The sequence below is a fragment of the Mytilus galloprovincialis genome, chromosome 1 (genome assembly GCF_965363235.1).
Source record: "Mytilus galloprovincialis chromosome 1, xbMytGall1.hap1.1, whole genome shotgun sequence".
NCBI classification, from domain to species: Eukaryota; Metazoa; Mollusca; class Bivalvia; order Mytilida; family Mytilidae; genus Mytilus; species Mytilus galloprovincialis.
The window spans coordinates 114,974,498-114,984,929 of record NC_134838.1 but is presented as its reverse complement, the minus strand read 5'-3'; the positions used below and the strand labels follow the sequence as shown (position 1 = coordinate 114,984,929).

The window sequence follows — 10,432 nt, the reverse complement described above, 5'->3', positions numbered from 1 at the left end:
AGTCATTTTCATTGTTCATGAGTAACCTCATAACTGTTTTCTATTTAACAATGAGAGCATGGACCCCAAGGAAATCTCTAACAACAACATAAGGAAACAGATGCCTTTAGGAAAACAAAACGTTGATATGTTTGAATTAGTTTATATTTACATCACATTATAATGTTCTCATGCTGAATATGCATTTAATTGACCTCTGAATGTTAAACAGTCATCCATCATCATCATCTACCAGAAATATCTATAATTTATGAATAAATCTTATAAGAATTGTTTAACAATGTTAAAATTTCAAACTCATTGATGCATTACTAATTGAAACTTAGGACCTTATATTCTGCATGAAATGTAGTTACAATATTATGCTTAAACTCTCCAAATATCAATCATCACTAGAACATCTTATGCTGCATGGATGATATGACTGTAAATAAATGTGAAATATGTTATCCCGAAATGGACATCATCAGAGAATGAGACTGTTGGTAAAGTAACATGTCTAACTTCAATACTTATTTCACAAGCTAGACAAAATCTATGTGTATGACTTATGTTTCAAGTAATGCAAAAAAGCTTGGGGATTTGATGGGAAGAATTAAGCCTTCACTATATAGTAAGCTTTTTGAAGGCCTAGCATACAGAATATGAAGCAATTTCTTCAAAATATCAGTGTCCTGTATTATGCTTAAAAAAGGCAGGCAACAAACAATGGCAACCAATGAATTACAGGCTCACATTTGGACAGGCACATATAGAAGTATGATGTGTTTATACATGTTTGAGTTCACTTAACTCACCCCTGACAGTGGCGTAACAGCACATCAGAATGACAAACTATCAAAATTCTTTTTGGAAAGGTTCAAATTAACAGATAGGCACTAACCCAACAAAAATCCAAATAACTAATAAAAAAACAAAAGCATATGGTATTGACCAAAGGGTACTTGCAGTTTATATTGAAAGATAATTCTGTCATACTCCAATAAACAAGAGTGCACTCGCTAAAATGTCCCGCCTTCTTTACTAACCATTGATATTATGTTGATAGTCCTAAATATGAAGCTTTACTACAAGTATCCCATAAACTTAACATGATCCAAGAAAATGAGGTCAAGAAAACATGTACACCTTACAATCATTTAATACACTAAATATAGTTGACCTATTGCTTATAGTTTCTAAGACACAGATCAAACCATGAAAATGAGGTCAAGTTCAGATGAACCATGACAGACAGACTTGTACAGCAGACAATCCTTCCATACAACAAATATAGTTGACTATTGCTTTTAGTCAAAGAAAAACAGACTAAAAACATAAAACGTAACACTGAGCAATGAACTGCCAAAATGAGGTCAAGGTCAAATATTTATGAGAGACTGGCATGCACATCATAAAATATTTCCATACACCAAATATAGTTGACCTATTGCATATAGTATTAGAAAAACAGGCTATAACTCAAAAACTTCACTTTGACCACTGAACCATGAAAATGAGGTCAAGGTCAGATGACACCTGCCAGTTGGACATGTACACATTACAATCCTTCCATACACCAAATATACTAGACCTATTGCTTATAGTATCTGAGATATGGACTTGACCACCAAAAGTAAACCTTGTTCACGGTTCCATGAAATGAGGTAGAGGTCAAGTGAAATCTATGTGACGGGCATGAGGACCTTGGTATGCACATACCAAATATAGTTATCCTATAACTCATAATAAGAGACAAAATTAACATGACAAAAATTTTTTTTTTCAAGTAGTCACTGAACCATGAAAATAAGGTCAAGGACAATGGACATGTGACAGACAGAAACTTCATAACATGAGTCATCTATATACAATTATGAAGCATCCAGGTCTTCCACCTTCTAAAATATAAAGCTTTTAAGAAGTAAGTTAACGTTGCTGTCAGATCACTATCCCTATGTTGAGCTTTCTGCAACTAAAATCATTATCTCGACAGTAAAAACAATGTTTTCCAAGACTTTTTGTCATTTCAAGGTCTTCTATAGCTTGTTATGTGGTACGAGTTTTGCTCATTGTTTAAGTCAGTATGGTGGCATGTGGTTGCTCAATTTCAAGTCATTTGGTCTTGGGTTGAGAGTTGTCTTATGGTTATCATACCACATCTTCATAAGTATACTGATGAAGAACTAAAAGTATAGGTCTTTTTGACAATTTAATACACAGGTTCCTGTAAAAATTTGCTAAACAAGAGAAAAATTCTGATGCTACAATACAAAATCACTAGGTCATGAGTCACAGAGTCCAAAATCTTGAACTTGTATGAACATTTTTTTGGTGTATTACAACAGGAGCATATACAAAATTAGTGTAGCAATTAATTGAACAAAATTTACTTCAACCAATTTTCTTGCATCAAACTTTTTTGGGAAGAACTCTGGTTTATGATTGCTGAAGAGAATCTAAAACCTCACTACAAATCATTCCAAATCAGATCTAATTCAAATAGTTTATTTGATTATTATTGTCTAAATACAGTTATTAATTCTGGCACATGTAAAATACATTTATTTCATTAATGATCGACAAATTCATCAATGCATGCAAAATTAAGTAATAACAAAATGTGCAGACAACTAAATCACCTAGAACAATCACATTGTCCGACTGGGATACAGTCACTTACCAATAAAATCACACACAAGTATTACTAGAGACTTGTAAACAGTTACTAAACAATAGCATTAAATACAAGTTTTACTGCAGACTGGGATAGTCACTTACCAATAGCATCATACAATAGTATTGCTGCAGACTAGGATACAGTTACTTACCAATAGCATTACATACAAATATTACTGCAGACTGGAACAGTCACTTACCAGAAGCATCAAATAATATTAGTTTTATGAACTGGAGAATAGCGGCTGACTATCCTACCAATATTGGTCTTACTGTTGTATTTTAAAAATAGATTAAAATAATCTGGGTCCTTACCATGTGCAAACTAAATGAAATATTTAAAACCATGGTGGAAATGTTCCCATTATTTTTTACTTCATGAATACTTGTTCAGACCTTTTCATTCAGATTTCTTAAAAAAAAAGTTTCATATAAAAGCTGACCCCTGGTCCCCAGGTTCTGGGGGTCAAATCAGAACCCCCAGTTTTTGACAATCAATGCTTTTGAACGGAGACTTATCCTAGGTTGGAAACATCCCCTTTTTAAACTAGAGGCTCTCAAGAGCCTGTGTCGCTCACCTGTTACTGCATTAACTGATGTCGGTCATCTTGGTTGGCAGGCAGGGTCATTAGACACTTTTTTAAAAATAGATACCCTAGTAATGATTGTGACTAAGTTTGGTTAAATTCAGCCCATAGCTACAAAATGACGAAAAGTTGTTCAATATTGACTATACAGGACAATAACTCTTTAAGGAGTTCTCTGACAATTTTGGTCATGTTGACTTATTTGTAGATCTTACTTTGCTGAACATTATTGCTGTTTACAGTTTATCTCTATCTATAATAGTATTCAAGATAATAACCAAAAACTGCAAAATTTCCTTACAATTACCAATTCAGGGGTAGCAACCCAACAACCAGTTATCCGATCCATCTGAAAATTTCAGGGCAGATAGATCTTGACCTGATAAACAATTAAATCCCGTCAGATTTGCTCTAAATGCTTTGGTTTTTGAGTTGTAAGCCAAAAACTGCATTTTACCCCTATGTTCTATTTTTAGCCGTGGCTGCCATCTTGGTTGGATGACCTGGTCACCGGACACATTTTTTTAACTAGATTCTCCAAAGATGATTGTTGCCAAGTTTGGTTAAATTTGGCCAAGTAGTTTCAGAGAAGGAGATTTTTTGTAAAAAGATTACTAAGATTTAAGAAAAATGGGTAAAATTGACTATAAAGGGCAATAACTCCTAAAGGGGTCAACTGACCATTTCAGTCATGTTGACTTATTTGTAAATCTTACTTTGCTGAACATTATTGCTGTTTACAATTTATCTCTATCTATAATAATATTCAAGATAATAACCAAAAACAGCAAAATTTCCTTAAAATTACCAATTCAGGGACAGCAACCCAACAACGGGTTGTCTGATTCATCTGAAAATTTCAGGGCAGATAGATCTTGACCTGATAATCAATTTCACCCCTGTCAGATTTGCTCTAAATGCTTTGGTTTTTGAGTTATAAGCCAAAAACTGCATTTTACCCCTGTGTTCTATTTTTAGCCATGGTGGCCATCTTGGTTTGATGGCCAGGTCATCAGACACATTTTTTAAACTAGATACCCCAATAAGAGTGATTCAGAGATGTACAAATGGTATGGTCACTTTGTCATTGAAGAACATATATTTTTTACCTCCAAATGTCTCTTGGTTTTGTTGTGTCACTAAGTTTAATCAACAATTTAATCCAATACATGTACATGTAACACCTGCTTTTATTCAAATAACACTTACCATTTTTTTTTTACATAATTCGAAATCAAAACAATCCTTTTCAATACCTACCTTTTTGCAGCACCAAAAATATTATTCTAAAAATATAAAAAATGCTCAAAAAACAAAACAAAATGAGCCCAAATCTACTTACATATTATAATTAAAACACAATCCACTTGCACACAATCTCTATGAGAATTAAAATGATTTAAGACTAACTAACTTCTTTTTCTAACACTACAGCTTCATTCCAATAACAAGAAAAATCTGCTATAGAGATGTTAGAGTAAATGCATTTTGACAATTCCATACCTTTGAAAGATGACATTTGTCGACATAAATTAATACTTAGTAAAATACAGCAATAAAAGAACAGTTCCTTGAACAATTCTGAACTTCATTCTAAAGTTCAAAATGATTCAAGTGAGCTACAGTTCTGTATCCCTTGAGCTAGGTTATTTGTCAAGAACCATTCTTTCTTTCGAATGAACACTTGGTGAACAGTCTGACCTAAACAACCACTTACTCTTATAAAAAAAACTAGATCAATTACTCAACACATGTTATATGACTAATCTATGTATGTCTATATATTACTGGTAAAAATGTCACTCGTTAAACAAATGTAACAAAAATATATAATAAAACAATCATAATTAGACAGACAATAATGTTTATAACAAAACTACTAAACAATTATACTCTATATTCATATTTTTATTATAGTAAATCAAAGCGTGTCTGACAGCATTTTTCTTTCACTTAACCATGTTTATTTTATTTTAGATCATGTCTTGTTGTGTGAGACTTTTTGGAAACAGCTAATATCCCCTGAAATTATTAAATTGATTGGCCGTAAGACTTATTTTTTCATCTATGGAAAGGTTATTTCATTTTTAGGGACTAAGATACAAATGTTGACAGTAAATTGATATTATTTCTGTCCCTGCCAATAGATATATGACATACCTTGACACTGATGTCTGTTCTTTAGTATTTTTATTTTAATGAAATGTATCACTTGTCTTTACTTTTCTTGCTATTCCTTCAAATATGTAACTTATTTTTATTCAGTTGTAATCCAATAACGAGTAGCAGATCAAGTTTGGATTTTGGTTTTGACAAACACCTCTCCAACAGAATTATGTGTTATTGATTTAGACAACTTTATATTATTCCAACTTCTTTTTCACTATGCTTTGCAGAAATTGATCTAATTTAGTTTAGTGTATTGACCAGTTACAGACCAACTATGTATTTCATACCTATGACTAAAACTTGATCAGGTGAGGTTTGATTTCATGAATTTCTGTCTATTTAAATTAATCTTACCACACATAATTAAACATAATAATATAGCAATCAGAGGGTATTTTCAATACAATGCAATAGAATATATACTATATATTCATTGGAAAAACTATTTCATTCATGTAGTGAAACATGCAATATAATGTAAAAAAACTACTCCACAATAAATTTGTAGTGAATCTGCAAAACCATATCAACATTTACATACCAAATCACTAAAAATTGTTATAAATAACTTGATTATACAATTTTTTACAAGTTTTAAAATTCCCTGTTAAAAAATACTTAAGATTAATTGATTATAAATCTTTCCGTTCTGATTAGGTAAATTTAAAGAGTTATTGGTTTCATTTAAAATGACAACCATTTTCTGAGAGAAAAAAAATATTGCTCAAAGTTTCAGGTTTTTAAGAAAATTGCAAGCAACATATTGTAATTATACCCAATAAAGTAAAGGGAAATAAGTAGTTTTTTTTTTTTTAACAATTACCCCCCTTTTCACAAATGGTCAAAGCTGTTACGATATAAGAATGGATATCTAAAGCTGGTTGTAAACATCATAACAACCCACACAAAGAAAGAAAACTGTATAGTTATAAGTATGGAGGAAAAGGATACCGGTAATATTATTGCATATTAAAATGGCCAATGTCGTTTTAAACTTATTACTGGTCATTTCAACAATAAGACAACAAAGCTTCTTTGATATTATTCTCCAATAATGTCACTGGTTCTTTCTATTTTGAATTTTCTCCAATAATGTCACTGGTTCTTTCAATTTTGAGCTGTTAACTTTCAGACTATCTAAAAAGAAAAATGATATTTTACTTAAAAACTAGTTATAATTGTTCTATTAAAACTTATAGCAAATTATCATTGTAATGATTTTCTCTCATCATCTATACAAGAGGGACGAAAGATACCAAAGGGACAGTCAAACTCATAAATCTAAAACAAACTGACAACGCCATGGCTAAAAATGAAAAAGACAAACAAACAACAGCACACACGACAAACCATAGAAAACTAAAGAATAAACAACAAGAACCCAACCAAAAAACTAGGGGTGATCTCAGGTGCTCCGGAAGGGTAAGCAGATCCTGCTCCACATGTGGCACCCGTCGTGTTGCTTATGTGATAACAAATCCGGTAAATAGTCTAAATAGTTGAAAATAGGCTCTTCTTGGTAATAGTTGATGTGCTTTAATTCACTTCACATAATAATTACAACATTTAGACTTTCAAACTTGTGTGTATACTGTCACAGAATTGACCTAGTACATTTTTGTACTTATGAAACTAAAATGTGAAGCAGGAATATTTTACTTTAAAATCAAATTCCTGAACTATTTTACCAGCTAACCAAGATATTAAAATTTAACTTCATCTTTTAAAACTAAATTGCAATATGAACCAATCTCTGCTTTTGTTTTGTGTCCATAACACATGCAGGAACTATTTATCTCATATTTGAGTTCATCATTCATTGTATGATCTTTGGTCTTCTGCCATTATTTTATTGATCAATAATTTTCGTTTTGGTTTTGTCTTGTATATAATTTTTAAGAATGACATATTTTATCTAAAACTTTATAATTCTCATCTGTATTACAATCATTAGGCTTAACTCATAATAACATTAAATAAACATATCTATATATATAGAAAAGAATAATAAATTCAGCTGAACATATGTCCTTTCAAAAGACACATTTTATCACCAAACCTCTACCGCCTTGATCCAGATTTTCTTTTCTCAGATGACAATGATCTTGATCTTGACCGTCTGCGTGTTTTAGGACTGGGTGATCCTGACCTGAGGGAGAAAATATCTAAACAATGAAAATATTCAACTGATTTAAAGAAAGAAAAAAAACCCAAACTTCTAAGAAAGGTACATTCACTATATACAATATATTATGAATGGACATAAAAGTTACTGTTACAAGTTATTTTTTTTCTATTAAAATAGAAAATTTAAGAATGGACATAAATGTTATAGGTCAGTTTTTTTCTCTCTAAAAATATTAAATTTCAACCTGCCATTCATATATTCAAAGAAAAATATAATTAAATTTTTATTTAATCTTTATTCAAAGATACATTTCAATTATAGATAAGATTAAAGACACCTGGAATTTTTTACTTCAACTTTAATCCTAAAAGAGAACTTTTAGAACTGGTAATGGTGAATTAACTTGAGTGAAGTGCTATTTCAAATGTCAGTCATACTAGTGGATTTGTTAGTTAGACACAAGTATTTGGAAGTAAATACAGATTTTAACAAGTTAATCTGTGAGCTACTGCTTACTAACGATACCCCGCCCAGCTTAAAGTATTTAAGGTAAACAGAAAGTTGTTGAGTGATGAATCTGAAAATGCATCACATGTTATAGCTGACTCATATAATCCCTGAAACCAAACTTCAGAAATCCTTGTAATGTAGTTCCTGAGAAAGATGCTCTGAAAAATATTCATTAAACGGATGGACGGACTGACAGATGGACAGAGTTAACCAGCATTACTCACTTTTTTAAAGGGGGTATAAATATCTAAAATATTGTTTATACTAAGGTCCTGTGTGTAAACATTTACTTACCTGTGAATCATTTGATACCCTTTGCTTACTATACATATAGATCATATAGAAGAATAGTATGTAAATTGATAATGACCTTTTAACCTTTACCAATGTAACCCTACTGTTACCTTGACCTGGACTTCCCACTTCTTTTTCTTTTTGACCCTGATGATGACCTTGATCTAGACCTTGACCTTGATGAAGAGGAAGACGATGAGCTTGATCTTGATGATGAGCGTGATTTAGATCTAGATGACCTTGACGATGACCTTGATGATGATTTACTTTTCTTGCCGTCCTCATCAGAACTTCCTTCTAGGTCATATTTGCTTACATCACCACCATCATCATCGTCCTGTATTAATTGATAAAGGGTTATATTATAATTGCATATAATTATCAAAGGTACCAGGATCATAATTTAGTACGCCAGACGCGTGTTTTGTCTTCATAAGACTCATCAGTGACGTTCATATCAAAATATTAATAAAGCCAAACAAGTACAAAGTTGAAGAGCATTGATGATCCGAAATTCCAAAAAGTTGTGCCAAATTCGGCTTAGGTAATCTATGCCTGGGATAAGAAAATCCTTAGTTTTTCGAAAAATTCAATTTTTTGTTAACAGGAAATTTATAAAAATTACCACATTATTGATATTCATGTCAACAACGAAGTGTTGACTACTGGGCTGGTGATACATCATATAAACTAAATCAAATGACAAAGATAACAAGAATGCACATGTCACCATGTAAAGTATAACCTTGAACACAATTATAAGTATCAGAAAAATCTGACTGTGCCATTCTATTTATCATTTCTGTTCAGTAGTTTAGAAAATATGTGTGATGAAAAATGTTATATTCATTCAACATATTGGAAAATTCAAAGTATTTTCATACAGGAAGTGGTATTCTGGCTGATCTAAAAAGTGCTGAAATATTGCAACTCATCTGATGAGCTAATATGAAATTATTCTGATTAGTATTACCCGAGAAAAATGTGACAGTAATATGTGTTGAAAGAGCTGACAGACAAAAAAGGATGGGCAAGATGAATGCAAAATATGTATGAGGTATAATTTCACTTTTTCTACAAAAATGAAGATATAACAAGGATTTTTTATGAGATCTTCAAGAATGGCTTTTTAAACTTTAAATATTACATGTAATAAATAAATGAAATGAAACTAGAGGCTCTTAAATTCATGATTCATGACAAAATTGTATTTTGGTGATGGTGATGTGTTTTTACATCTTACTTTACTGAACATTCTTGCTGCTTACTGTAAGCAGCAAGAATGTTCAGTAAAGTAAGATTTAAATTTTTAATAACATTTTCCACTGTGGGCCAAGTTCATTATAGAAAGAGATAATTGTAAGCCTTACAATTATCTCTTTCTATAATGAACTTGGCCCACAGTGGAAAATGTTATTAAAAATTTACAAATTTTATGAAAATGTTAAAAATTGACTATAAAGGGCAATAAATCCTTAAGGGGTCAATTGACCATTTTGGACAAATAAACTTATTTGTTGGTCCTATTTTGCTGTTTACAGTTTTTCTCTATCTATAATAATATTCAAGATAATAACTAAAAACGGCAAAATTTCCTTAAAATTACCAATTCAGGGGCAGCAACCTAACAATGGTTTGTCTGATTCATCTGAAAATTTCAGGGCAGATAGATCTTGACCTGATAAACAATTTCACCCATGTCAGATTTGCTCTAAATGCTTTGGTTTTTGAGATATAAGCCAAAAACTGCATTTTACCCCAATGTTCTATTTTAAGCCATGGCTGCCCGGGTCTCTGGACACATTTTTAAAACTACATACCCCAATGATGAATGTGGCCAAGTTTGGTTTATTTGTCCCAGTAATTTCAGAGGAGAGATTTTTGTAAAAGATTACAAAGAGTTACAAAAATGGTTAAAAATTGACTATAAAGGGCAATAACACCTAAAGGGGTCAACTGACCATTTTGGTCATGTTGACTTATTTGTAAATCTTACTTTGCTGAACATTATTGCTGTTTACAGTTTATCTCTATTTATAATAATATTCAAGATAATAACCAAAAACAGCAAAATTTCCTTAATATT

At 31.4% G+C, this 10,432-nt stretch overlaps 1 protein-coding gene across 2 annotated transcripts in view; it reads right to left on the bottom strand.

Moving 5' to 3' along the window:
* Window positions 1–2,471: 2,471 nt before the first annotated feature.
* LOC143052626 (zinc finger Ran-binding domain-containing protein 2-like) overlaps window positions 2,472–10,432 on the bottom strand; it is a 28,436-nt gene continuing 20,475 nt past the window's right edge. The window contains exons 7-9 of one of the 2 annotated variants that reach the window (XM_076225693.1): window positions 8,457–8,683; window positions 7,474–7,563; window positions 2,472–6,551 (exon numbers count right to left, since the gene is read on the bottom strand). In XM_076225693.1, the coding sequence (XP_076081808.1) occupies window positions 7,476–7,563; window positions 8,457–8,683 (315 nt within the window). In that variant the 3' untranslated portion in view covers window positions 2,472–6,551; window positions 7,474–7,475. Of the gene's footprint in view, window positions 6,552–7,469; window positions 7,564–8,422; window positions 8,684–10,432 lie in introns of those variants that run through there. The other variant, XM_076225701.1, reaches the window with a different exon arrangement.